The sequence below is a fragment of the Bradysia coprophila genome, unplaced genomic scaffold, assembly GCF_014529535.1.
Source record: "Bradysia coprophila strain Holo2 unplaced genomic scaffold, BU_Bcop_v1 contig_151, whole genome shotgun sequence".
Lineage (NCBI taxonomy): Eukaryota > Metazoa > Arthropoda > Insecta > Diptera > Sciaridae > Bradysia > Bradysia coprophila.
This window is the reverse complement of record NW_023503423.1, coordinates 2,634,937-2,647,803: the sequence shown is the minus strand read 5'-3', so window position 1 is coordinate 2,647,803 and position 12,867 is coordinate 2,634,937. Positions and strand designations below refer to the sequence as shown.

Sequence of the window (12,867 nt, the reverse complement as noted above, 5' to 3'; positions counted from 1 at the left end):
TTCGAACAGCTGATGTCAAACTGCTTTTGCCGACATGTGTATCGCGCAATGCGCATTGTTATGAAACCATTCAGACAAAACTCAAAACCAAAACAAACTCCGAACCGAAGTGCGTAGAACCGGAAAAGTTGATTGAACATTAGAACCATGTGGCTCTCCGGAAGACTTGCTGTTTGTGTCCAATCAATTTGCCATATTCAAATTCCGTCTACAGTTTCATTTCTTCGGCATCTACCACTACAACGACCTGCAGTGATTAGTAGTTGCTTCCAAGCTCGGAATATTTCATCATCATCCATGTGCCATCACAATGAAGCTAACTTGAACACACTGAAAAAGCGTCCGAAACGGAAAAACCGTCTCGACGAAGTTACCAAAGGTTACAACGTCACGGCCTATGCCACGGCCGAAGAGTACGACCTGGAGCGATTGCTATCGAATATCGTCAAGCAAGATTTGTACGAACGAAAGACCGTTATTGCGTCGGGCGAGAATCCAGACTTCCTATATGTGACCGCCAAGTACGAGGTGGACGATGAACCGCGTGAAATATTCTTTTTTCGCGAGGGCAGTGTGGTGCTGTGGAATTGTCCCGAGCTGGAGTGTGGCAATGTACTGAAACAGTTGCTTCCGTTCGAAATCGACAGTTACGACAAGTATGTGGTCCAGGATGAACGCGAGTGGATGCCGTACGATTATGACGAAAAGGCGCACATGAAGAAGGGCACATTCCATCTGTCGCAGAATGATACAGTGCCACTGGAAAAGTACACATTTTCGAATGCGATGTCCACGTCGGTTAAGTTGGGCATTTGGGAGGCACTGCTGGACAAATACGTTAATTCGATGGCCTATGTTACGGAAGATCTGAAAAAGGGCAGACAGATTCGCATATCCCGAGCAGAGGTGTTACGGAAAACTGGCGAATTGTTCGCACTGCGCCATTTGATCAATTTGAGGTCGGATTTGTTGGACACTCCGGATTTCTACTGGGATCGAGACGAGTTCGGTCACATGTATTCGAACGTTTGCGCATATTTTAGCATCCAGAGGCGGACAAAGGTATGTGTGCCAATTGTTACATTTGTAGGAAGGGAGTATGAGGTGAAGAGAATGTTTTTTAGACGCGAGGGCAGCAGGTCTCGCTTTAGATTTACATTTTCCGTATAAACCAACTCACAAGTCTCGTTTTCGATGTTTCACTAATTTTTCTTGATTCTTGATTTTTGACCCGTTTCAGGTGATGAACGAAAAGCTGAATCACTGCGTCGAATTGGCCGAATTGATTTCATCGAATTTGAACGACAAACACCACGTCCGTCTCGAATGGATGATCATTTGGTTGATCATGATCGAAGTTCTCTTCGAATGTATCCATTTGTATGATCGATACAGCGGTCACACAGCGACAGAGGAACCAGCTGCCGAATGAAAAGGCGACACTGACTTAGAGAGACATCATTGCATTTATATCCGCGCTTCAATACCATGATCAAGGAAATAAAATTATTTTTAAAAATTAAGCACACAACATTAACCACAGCGGCCACAGCGGCCACGACACGCACGCTCATCTCGTTTCAATTTCAAAATCTGACCACGGTGCGTCCGATTCACTTTCCGCCTCCGCATTGCCTGGCACCTCGAGCATTTCTTCGAATTCGTATGTTCGACTTTGTTCCGTTTCATCGTTCGACGACTGACCCAACGATCCCAATGCCATTAGGCCGGTATTGGCACGCCGATTCAACGGATCTATTTTGATGGAATTTGTATAATTTTCCACGGCTTTCATGTGATTCTTCTCCTTGCTCAATATGTCGCCCAGTATCGCGTACAGCTTCGAATTGGGTCTTGTGGTGCATTGCTTTTTGATCAGTTTCACGGCAGCCGAATTCTCGCCGCGTTCCAGCAACAAGTCGACCATCATTAAAACAGCCGGCAAACAGTAGGGATCTTTGTCAAGTGCATTTTCCAGCAACGGTTTCGACTTGATTTTGATTAGTGGATCGGCTTGCGAAAAATACGTCTTGGCTGCCAACTGTTTCAGGAATGGGAAGATGTGCTGGATAGGAATGTCGATTTTTAACACAAAATTGAAAATCAAACTCACCACATACGATCTGGCATACAGATGAGATCCTTGTTTGCTAAACATTCGCCGTGATATTTCTTGTGCTTCACGGAACCGATTGGTGGCCAGGTAAACGTCCACGTACAGTTCGTATATTTCGAACCGGTAAGATGCAAACTGGTGAGAGAGAGCACGATTTTAAGGTGACGCATTTCTTCGACTGATAGTCCAGGTCATTGTGTCGAAGAAAAAGGGTCCGTGCGCCTTAAGTTCTTTAAGATTTTTCTTTGTTTGATTTGGTTTTCTAAGAAAAGCTGTGGAACAAACCAAAAATTTTTGCGGTACATGGAAATAGGGTTTTCCACCCCGAAAACCTTTAAGTCGATGATCTCCGATGCTAAAAGATCTTTTTGATTTTTTTTTAGTTGTCGGAATGGACTTCGTTTTAGGGTTCCTCAAATTTGAAGCAATTTTCCCTGGCCATTTCCAATCCATTTTTCATAAAGGAAATTGTCATTCGAAAGCTTTATTCAAGTACTTCTCCCGCCGGCCATAATCAATGTTCAGGAACCTGAGATATGGCCTATGGAAACTTACGTATCTCTTAATCCTGATTTTTTAAATTTTTTTTTTTCTAGATCATCAAAGGATACGTAGCTTCAGTTTATGGTACTAGCTCTAGTAACATTCTTCTTACCTCAACTAATTGTAGCCTTCTCTATATTTTCCTTGACCGTGAATGATTGATTGACAGAAAAATCTTATAAAGCCAAAGCTCCAGTAACCAGTTCTAGTGTTTCTTGCACAGCCATTTCATCACTACTTCCCCTCTCTACCATATCTGTTCCAGGATTATTGAAAGTTCAATTTTTGGGAGGTTATTGACAGCCTATGAAAATTTCAATTTATTTTTACGAAACTGTTTCGTTTCACACAACTATTTTCTTGTTCCCGTTCTTCGATGAAAGACATTACTTTACAGGACTTCTAACAAGTTTGAAATCTAGGGAGGTTATTTCCTAAAAATAAGTGACGTCGTCTTGGTTCACTGTCTTCTGTCCTAGAACTGCAGGGTATTCCTTCGGTCCTAGAACTGCAGTGTATTCAGACGATTGTTCTGTTTCCCTCTTGGTTTTTTCTTATGAACTGCTGTTACCTTGACAGAATTCAGAACAGAACCGGAAAAATTGTCTGAATTCCCTGCAGCTGCATAGTTTTAGGATTTGGAGGACAGTGAACCATGAAGACGTCACTTATTTTTAGGAACTGACCTCTGGCGACTTCAAACTTGTTAAAAGTCCAAATGTTTCCCCAAAAAAAGAGCCAATCCGCAAGAAATGTCTAGTAGGTGGAACGTCAGGATTCGACATCATTTTAGTTGAGTTACTCCGTAAAAAGTCACAAATTTCATCTAGGAATGGGTCAACTAAAACAGTTTTGTGCAAAATGTGCAAGAAACACTGAAACTAGTCTTTTATTGATCTGTTATTTAGGACTTTCCCAGGCCATATCTCCGGCTCCTGAACATGGATTATGGCCGACTGGTTGAAATCAGAAGTACGAGAACATAGCTTTCGAATGGCACCATTTTTATGAAAAACGTAGTTGAAATTGCGAGGAAAGTGCCCCCAAAGTTGATGAATTTTCTGGGACCCCAATACGGACGCCTCAAAGAAAGTTCGACTTGAGAGGTTTTCATGAATGCCTTCTCCGGCTGGAGAAACAATTTTCCGGAAAAAATGTTTTGTTCCACATCTTCTCGTGACAAACAACATTGAACAAAGAAAAATCTTAAAGAGCTCAAAGCAACGTGTTCTCGTTCACTCACCTCTTCCAAAACACGCAGATAGCTGAGCGCCTCCTTATACTTTTTGAGTTGGAAGAAAATTTTCGTCTTCAGTATCGCCGAGTCCGGATTGTTCGGCTTCAAATTGTACGATTTTTGCGAGAAATACAAAGCCTCCTCATACTTGCCATGGCAATACAAATACTGAGCCAATATAAACCAATATTCGGGCGAGGAATCCGTCAGACCGGTCAAATTTGAAGGTGTCAATTTCTCCAAATCGTCCAAACGGTTCAAATTTCCATAAACGGCCGCCAATGTTATTAGGCCGTCGTTCAGGTAATTGTTCATTTGATAGGCGCGGAACAGATACGTTGCAGCCGCTTCAGAATTGCCCACGTAATGATAGCACTGGCCTATCAGCACCAACACCATTTCATTGTTCGATTCAATGGCTTTGAACGATTCAATTGCCGCCAAGAACTGGCAACTGTGCATCTTACTCTGACCGTCAATGAAATTGTGGATCCATTCCTTGAGCGTCGGTGGTAGATTGTCGCCGATCCACGGATGGATGTCGTTCGGTTTGACACCCAGTCGCAGTAAACCGGAAATGGCTTCCAAATTCATTGGGCTTGCCTTCAGCAGCGCTTTCAACGGTACGATTCCCGCTTTGTCGAGCTGTTGACCGTTCGTTTGCATCAATTTGAACAGCAGCAGATTCACCTTGGCCGAACGATTCTTCAGTGCGATGATTTGGAGCGCTTCAATAGCTTCGGGTATACGTTTGGCGGCCTTGTAGCAAAGAGCTAATTTGTAGCGTAGCTCCGCTTCCGAGAAAAAATTGACACTGGAATCATACGACGACAGATTGGCCTTCAATTTCATGAACGTTTTGCGAGCCAGAAGAGCATTTTTCAGTACATCCGAGGCTCGTTCGAACTGGTGATCTTCGTACAAACTGTTCCCACTGTAGCACAGCGTAAGAAAGTATTGGTCGGCCGGAAGGCTAGAACATTGTGTCGGGTCAGATAGTATCACTGTGACCTGTTGATGGAGAATGGGTTATTGGGATGGCTCGATGGGAAAAATGAATGGTGTGCAACGAACTAATTGGTTTACAGCAGAGTATAACTCTTCCTCGTACAAGTTCTTTACGTGCGTGAACGCCATATGGAACGGTCAGTCAAGATGTTCGAATCAAAATCTCAATTTCGGGCTCACTTTTCTTTACACCAGAACTCGAAATCCAAGATATTTTCTCACAAAAACATGATTTCTGAAAATTAATTACGAAAATAAACTCCGTCGCTTTTGTTGTCAAAGAGTACTGTTGACAATTTTCTTGTTGCACTGCATTATCGGCTGACATCTCAACAATTTTTGTATTGTGAATGTAGATGTCGCACCATACGCCATGCTATGCAAAAATTCAAAATTTGAATTTCAAGATGTGTAGGGTATGTTCGCTACTCAGTGACCGCAAAGTTTCACGCTGAACGACATGAGCGTAATTTCAAGACAGGCAACATGATCGTTCGATTTTAAATTTAAATTAATTCTTACTGCCACTGTCCCCACTGTCTTGTTTTGTTCCATTCAGAGAAATGATAAGTTGGTACGCCTGTGACGACATGTCGAAAAAATTTCCACCTCTCTTGAGAGAATTCGTATGTAATTCTCTCCCATGGTCTATTGTCCGTCCGGAGGGCATAAAAATTTGATTTTCGTACTTAACGCACTCATTTTCATATGATTTTGACATAAAATGTGAGTGCGTTTAAGACGAATTCGCCGATCGACCATACCTGTTCTAGACTTTCATTGCCATACCGTACACAATTTTTAACCTCTATCTGGCCACAGGCGTACCAACTTATCATTTCTCTGGTTCCATTCTAAGGTTCGAATTCTTTCACGTGTGCGATAGATTAAGGAATTTGTTTATGTATTGTCCGTTGACAAGTGGAGAAACCTCGTTTTGCGTTCAGCAAATTGTATTGTTTTGTTACATGAAATGGAGAAACCTCGTTTTGCGATGAAATAATCGGTTCAGTTCGAATCACTTTATTTATTTTGCATTTTAATTTCGGCTAATTGTGTTCGTCGTAGAAATCTGTGTCAATACTGATTTTGCCTTGTCCTATGAACCTGTTAATACAGTATTTGAAGCACGTATTTTTGTAACAGCCGAAAATTTTACCACTGTGAACAGTGGAAACACAAAGCACCACAAATTGAGTTCAGCGGCTACGAAGTTTATATGAAAAAGGCAACGAGTGTTTTTATCGATTTCGGTGTCATTCGCCCTCGTGGGAGTCTTAACCTGTTCTTTCAGAACCTTGACCGAAACCCCGTGCTTTCATCTTGATAAAAAACACATTCCGACCGAGTTAATCTTAATCTATTGACTGAAAAGTTGCATGCAAGGTATCATTTATAAGCAGGGGCTATTTTTGAAACATTTTGATTTTTCTTACTTTTTCCAGGAAGTAAGGTCAATATTTCCATCTTAAGATTTTTCCAAAATACATTTTCCTTGAACAAAATGCAGCTGAAGGGTGTGTAATACATTAGTACGAGAAAAATTTGTTTTTGGAAAACTCTGTGTAATTCTAAATCTAACAATGTGTAAATTTTACACAAGAAGTGTCATTTACATCATTTGACCCGTTTGGTAGATGTTATTTGATCATGGGTGCAATAGTTATTTACATAACAAGGGATAAAAAGTTGAAAAGTAGAGTTTTCGTCAATAACCACATGAAAACGAGACTTTTTAACTTTTATCCCGAGTTACATAGGATTTTACAAGCTTTTGAAACCTAAACCAAATTTTTTGATTTCCCCAGGTGTGTAATAAGCCACTTTCGACCATAGGGAAAACAAGAGACCTTATAAAATAAAAATTAATTAAGCGATTATCAGGCTAAGGCTGTAATCGCTCTTCTCGCTTACTCGGCTTAAAACAGTGAACATTCCGCCCGTCTCAATTGTTTGAATGAGCTGTCAAGCTAAACCAAGGCTGTAAACTTTTTGCATTCAGACAAAGCAATCCAAGAATAGACACGATAACAGAATTAAATAAGAGGCCTTCACGACGCAGTAGTCCAAAATTCTCATATAACTTCAGTTTTTTTATGTTGGTATAGGCCACTGCGCTATTGGAGTGCGTTGATGATGCAGATACGCGGGTGACAAATTACAAATTCATTTTTGGTGAATTTATTTGCATGGAATAGGTGTATTCCCATGTATCTAATAAAATGGCGATCTGCGTGACCTCTCCAAAGTTTACAGCCTTGGGCTAAACGGCGTTAGTTCATGGTCGTAAAGATATCTACACTCGCGGAATTCTGAAAACCGACACATTTTCAGTTTTGTGTTTTTTCAGTGTTTTGTGATTTTTGCATGTATTTTTAAAGGGAGAAATCAAGAACTCGCATAAAACACAAAAACAGAAAATATGTCGGCTTTCAGAATTCCGCGTGTGTAAGTGAAATAAAACTTTGGTGTATGTGTGTTTGTGTGGGCCGGAACTAAAATACCAACCATGACGTAACCAAAACGGCTTATAATTATTCTTAGACGGAATATGGACAAATTAATGTCGTGGAAAAACATAAATCCTTCACCAAAGCACTAGTGTACATTATGGATGATGACCTTTTATTGTCGGAGCCAAAGTACGATTGCGAGTTAATGAAATATAGTTTACAAGATCACAAAACAAAATAAATTAAAAAAAAAGCGTCCAATGACCCCGCAATAAAAATTCATTATATTGCACATAATATAGACACAGAGCTCAATTGCGGCGCCATATTATATTTTAAGACCGTTGAACAACTCAACTCAACAAAAAAAACAGGGATCCATATTTAGTCAAAACAGTCTACGAAACTGAGAGCAGCTTTATATCAATTGATGAATACCATTAAAGCTTCAAGGACCAACGAATTAAAAATAACAGCGAAAAACCGTGTCAATTAGATTATTATATAAGTAAAAGAGCTGAATGTTTAAAGTAATATTAATAATACACAGTCGGAGTGTGTGTGCTGCAACTTTTATTTCTGAAAAAAACAGTTGACTCAAAACGCAAGAACAACAACAACAGAAATTATGATCATCCAAATATGGTAGTAGATTTCGTTTTGTGTCGTAAGTACATAAATAGAATGCTTTAAAAAAAAACCGCCTGTCCGGTAACGGAAGTACAATATAAGAAAAAATTGCTGTGCTCAAGTTCAACAGTTTTGTTGTTATTATTGTTGAACCTACCTTAATGTAATGTCATTATACATACATGATGTCGAGTAGACCCGGGCGCCGGCGCCAGCCGCGCCGTTCGCCGCCGAAAAAAAGAGCCAAAAACGACGTCGCCGCCGCCGAACAGTATAAATCGGCTAGCCGATCAGCGCCGCCGCCGGTAACATTGGAAACACTACGCCGCCGCCGCCGCTGGTTGCTTTTTGTATTACTTTTCGGCGCAATCTGCCAATTATTAATTATAAATTGTGATTAGCTCAGGGGCGCGTACAAGAATTGTATTTCATTCACTGAAGTTAAATTTTTTCGCTCAGTCAACACAGTCAAAGTTAACTATGAGGTTAGATTCTACACGTCCGGTTTTGTTTGTGAAGAGTTATCTTGTCAGTGAAACTTGACATTATATGTAAAACGGTTTTCGATCTTCGTGTTGATGAAAAATAATAATTCTTAGTGTGTTTAAACAGTGAAAATCAATTAGTTAAATTTTGTTAATTTTTTGTTAATATTATTGTCAAAATTCAATTTCATTAAGCGCTTTCACTGAGCGACGAAAAAATAGAATTTCTGTACGGGCTCCTGAGTTCTGAATCAAAATTAGTAACGGTTAATTTTTATATTATTCATATTTCGATTTTATGTGTCTACATAAAAAGCTAAATTTTTTGAGTGAGTGAAAAAAGAAGATCGACAATAATAAACAAACCGAGTTAATCAATTGTCGTCGTTACTATCAACGTTGACAAAAAGTTTACTTTTAACTATGTCATACTTGTCGTGAATAAATAAAGTTTATCTACTGTAATGTCATAATATTCACAATTTGGTGACACTTTTAGAATCAAAATGAGCAAGATTTAAACACGTCATTCTCATACTCTCATTCTCAACTTCGATAATTTCTCATTTATTCACGTCGAACTTCGATAATTTCACATTTATTCACTGAAAATTGGCAGATTCTTGGCAGTGTACTAGATCCGAGATTTATTTGTGAGGAATATGAATGTTTGACTGTGTCATGGCGTGTTGATGTTTCAGTTTGATTTTTTAAATTAGTTTTTTATGGTGATTATGCCATTACAGTAGATAAAATCTTGTTCATAACACGGTAGTAAATGGGGGTTTTGCGCACACGATGTGTTGCCGATACGAGCGAAGCGAGTGCGCAAAAAACTCCCATTTACTACCTTGTTATGAAAATAGCTATTTTTCTACAACGTATCAACGTATGGCTATATATTTGCGTAGTAAATACCCTGCCCTAAAATTTGATTAGGTGGATGGTAGATGGTGGCGCTGAGGTATTTATTTTGTTAATTTATCTTTAATTTCATGATGATTTATTAGGTCGCACTATTTTAATTATTTTTTTTAACATTTTCAAAAATGTTAGCAAATATAAAGTGCGGAAAATTTTGATTATTTTATTTTTATATTGTGTTGTGTGTGATTCTACATTTAATGCATTGGGCTTACTAGTACCATAAACACCAAGCAAAGCCAACATTTCCTCGTATAAGGATTTTTTTTAACTAAAATAAAAATATCGAAACGAATTTTCTCTACAAATCATTTTCCGTTCAGCGCCGTTTTTGCGCCGAAAGCGCCGCCGCCGCCGATAAAAAATTTGACGTACGCCGCCGCCGAGTTTTGAAAAATCGGCTCAGCCGATTTCCGCCGCCGCCGATACTTAGAAAAAAAATTACAGCCGCCGCCGAAAAATATCGACCGGCGCCCGGGTCTAATGTCGAGTCGATTTAATAACAAACTGCGAGAAAAAACCAATCGAAACGAAAAATTCGCAAATCGTGACTGTTTTATTGGTTTAAATTGGTAAAGGACCTTTATCGTCTTCTTATATTAATTAATTATATCGTTGACCGTACGGTGTGAGTATATACAAAACCTGTGGTGTTGGTGTAGGTCATACGAATCAGGAAGGAACTGAAATAAGTAATTTCTTTGAAAGTAGAACGACTATTGCTCTTAAATTTTAGCACTCCGAGGTGTATATGACTTGCTGTTCGCAACCCAATAGCTAGAATAGTATTTTACATGTTACATACGGCGAAAACCGTACTTTTCTCGCTTCAAGCACTTCTTTCATTACATAACTCGGAATAAAAATGAAAAGTATTTTTTTTTGTGTTTACTGACCTCGGCTATGCCTCGGATCAACAAAATACACACGAAAACTCTACGTCTCGCTTCGCTCGTTTTCGTTTGATAACATCACATCTAATGACGAAAACAACCCTATTTCGCAAATTGTTGCATAAATAACTATTACGATGCTTGTAGCAGTAGCATGTAAAACAAATTTTCATGTGTCGGGGCCGAAAATGAGGGAGTTTCGATATTTTTCTCAGGTTTTCGACCCCTTACATGAAAATTTTTTTGAGTATCTGTTTTGGACGATTGATTTTAGGCACTTTCGCATGTAGCCCTCACTTCGTTCGGGCTACAACAAGCGAAATTGCCTAAAAACAATCGTCCAAAACAGATACACAAATAACTATTGAATTCTCCCTCGTATGAAAATGGAGGTGTGATTGATATGACAATCTGGTGGAAAGTAGTAACATTTTATGGGAATTGTTTTTTCTCATAATTTGAGCGTTTCTTGTGAAGCTTCTCTATGGTGGTAAAACAATTCCCATTTTTTGCACATTTTCTGGGAATTCTATCTATGGCCGCTAGAAAATTCCTATTTTTTGCACATTTTCTGGGAATTCTATCTATGGCCGCTAGAAAATTCCCATTTTTTGCACATTTTCTGGGAATTCTATCTATGGCCGCTAGAAAATTCCCATTTTTTGCACATTCCGTAAACGGAGTAAGTGAAAATCAAGGCTGAGAATGTTGTATGACCGCTAGAAAATTCCCATTTTTTGCACATTTTCTGGGAATTTTATTTATGGCCGCTAGAAAATTCCCATTTTTTGCACATTCCGTAAACGGAGTAAGTGAAAATCAAGGCTGAGAATGTGGTCAAAATCTAAAGACAGATTTTTTTTCCGAGGTGGAAACCACTATTTTTTGATTAACATAGTTAATCAGTTAATCTGTTAATCAGAAATATAAGTTTTGTGAATCCAAACGGTTAATCGGTGATTAACCGCTATATTTCACGTTTATTTGTAGTTTTGCGACGATTCCCCCGTCAAATGCTGGTAAATCACCAATTCGTCATCATGTTAATCATGTTAATCACGTCAATAAAAAAGGTTGGTTTCCACCTCGTTTTTTTCTAATTTCATTAGCTGGTAAGGCAAAATAAGACGTCGTTCAACCACATATCAGATGTCCATAGCCCAAATGTTAATTTCTCATACTCCCTAATACACCTCTTCCTCTGCTTCCCCCACAAACGACAGCAAAACAAAAGTTTTTTTTTATTTTACAAATACACAGAATGCCACGGTATATCAATCTAAGTCTAACGTGTCCGTGTTGTTGGTGTCGGTCGACACTCAGTACATATCATAAACTGTAACAGATCAGTTTTCCAAAATTTCAAAATGAAGTTCATTTACGTTGCTATTATTGTGAGCGCATTAGCGCTGAGTTTGTGCTCCTGTTCAAATTCAACTGTAAATGACTCGCCTTTCTACAAAAGTTTAGTTACGAAGGAAACATTTCGCGATCGAATGTACTTTTCCACTTACTTCGAGCATCTGCTGAAAGAACAATTCTTCCAAACACAATCCGTAATTGTGAATGCATGGAAGGAATGCAGTGAACATTTCTATATAACGGATGCTGACGATGCGATAGACATTTTTAAAAATCCACCATTGGCAAAGAATGTCAAAAGCCATAAGAAATGTCTGTATAACTGTATAATGAACCGAACTGGCGTGGTAGGCACAATCTTATTGTCTTAAGGTCTTTTAAACAAACCATTTTATTGTGTTCAGATGACTGATGATGGCTTCCAAGAGGGTCTATACATGAAGACCATCAGGCAACTTCGACTCAACTACACATCGTTCAACATAGACGAAAAACGCGGTGAAACGAAATTGAAAATATTGAAGACGGTTAAGCGTCTAGCGAAGGGGCTGAACCGTTTCACAATGTGTTCTACTCGTAATTCGAAGTCAAATCGGGATGATTCCGAGTACCTTTTAGAATCGTATGCACGGGCGGCACATAAATGCAAACAAGTGGAGTATCCGGAGGTGCTTGATAGGTACTAAATTGAATGTTTTCGACTCCTTTCAGAGAAGATTAAGAAAATAATTGTTTCTATACATTGTAGGTGCGAGGACTCTTGGAACCTTATGAATTGCATAATCGCGCAAAATCAACAGAGGAATTTTGACAGTCCATTTTATCCGCTTTGGGTGAAAGATTTGAAGTAACCAACTCGAAACGTTTGTCCATATTTATCGACGCTGTTACGTCAAAATTGAATTGACATAAAATACTTGGTTTGTAACATCGTATTCTGAATAAAAATGTTTTTATTTTGCTGTTTGTTTAATACATATTGTTGTGTGCACTCGAGTAGAGCAGTGATTTGTGAGGTTCTGAACCCTTGGTGATTGACGCCTTGACGCAAGTCTTGTCACTTCATAGGAACAATATTAATTTGATGGATTGATGGTTCCGTTTTTAAAATTTTAAAGCTCAAAAGATCGACTCGCCTGCTGTTTTCACACGATTAGAACACAATAGAGTGTTATGATGAAAGAGAAGAAGATATTTTGACAAGTACCCCAAGGCA

The 12,867-nt window shown here is 39.0% G+C and overlaps 3 protein-coding genes across 3 annotated transcripts; 2 read left to right on the top strand and 1 right to left on the bottom strand.

Annotated features, from left to right (window-relative positions):
• Nucleotides 1-26: 26 nt before the first annotated feature.
• LOC119074415 (required for meiotic nuclear division protein 1 homolog) lies at nucleotides 27-1,519 on the top strand. The gene is made up of 2 exons (XM_037180544.1): nucleotides 27-1,062; nucleotides 1,241-1,519. Exons 1-2 carry the CDS (start codon nucleotides 148-150, stop codon nucleotides 1,430-1,432), a joined length of 1,107 nt encoding a protein of 368 aa, XP_037036439.1. The 5' UTR covers nucleotides 27-147; the 3' UTR covers nucleotides 1,433-1,519.
• On the bottom strand, nucleotides 1,444-5,224 carry LOC119074412 (anaphase-promoting complex subunit 7). The gene is made up of 4 exons (XM_037180542.1): nucleotides 4,971-5,224; nucleotides 3,903-4,907; nucleotides 2,114-2,251; nucleotides 1,444-2,041 (listed from the first exon to the last, which is right to left on the bottom strand). The coding sequence occupies exons 1-4, from the start codon at nucleotides 5,031-5,033 to the stop codon at nucleotides 1,571-1,573; spliced, it is 1,677 nt and encodes a 558-aa protein (XP_037036437.1). The 5' UTR covers nucleotides 5,034-5,224; the 3' UTR covers nucleotides 1,444-1,570.
• A 6,237-nt stretch (nucleotides 5,225-11,461) lies between these two features.
• LOC119074408 lies at nucleotides 11,462-12,624 on the top strand. The gene is made up of 3 exons (XM_037180530.1): nucleotides 11,462-11,998; nucleotides 12,056-12,330; nucleotides 12,400-12,624. The coding sequence occupies exons 1-3, from the start codon at nucleotides 11,657-11,659 to the stop codon at nucleotides 12,500-12,502; spliced, it is 720 nt and encodes a 239-aa protein (XP_037036425.1). The 5' UTR covers nucleotides 11,462-11,656; the 3' UTR covers nucleotides 12,503-12,624.
• Nucleotides 12,625-12,867: the final 243 nt, after the last annotated feature.

Bases quoted from the DNA above. Each gene is read 5' to 3' on its own strand.
- LOC119074412 (XM_037180542.1), bottom strand. From the start codon at position 5,033: ATGGCGTTCACGCACGTAAAGAACTTGTACGAGGAAGAGTTATACTCT. The intron at 4,908-4,970 runs GTTCGTTGCACA...CTCCATCAACAG, and splicing joins ACTCTGCTGTAAACCAATTA to GTCACAGTGATACTATCTGA. The intron at 2,252-3,902 runs GTGAGTGAACGA...CTCTCTCACCAG, and splicing joins ATCTGCGTGTTTTGGAAGAG to TTTGCATCTTACCGGTTCGA.
- LOC119074408 (XM_037180530.1), top strand. From the start codon at position 11,657: ATGAAGTTCATTTACGTTGCTATTATTGTGAGCGCATTAGCGCTGAGT. The intron at 11,999-12,055 runs GTAGGCACAATC...TATTGTGTTCAG, and splicing joins TAATGAACCGAACTGGCGTG to ATGACTGATGATGGCTTCCA. The intron at 12,331-12,399 runs GTACTAAATTGA...TATACATTGTAG, and splicing joins TATCCGGAGGTGCTTGATAG to GTGCGAGGACTCTTGGAACC.
- LOC119074415 (XM_037180544.1), top strand. From the start codon at position 148: ATGTGGCTCTCCGGAAGACTTGCTGTTTGTGTCCAATCAATTTGCCAT. The intron at 1,063-1,240 runs GTATGTGTGCCA...GACCCGTTTCAG, and splicing joins GCATCCAGAGGCGGACAAAG to GTGATGAACGAAAAGCTGAA.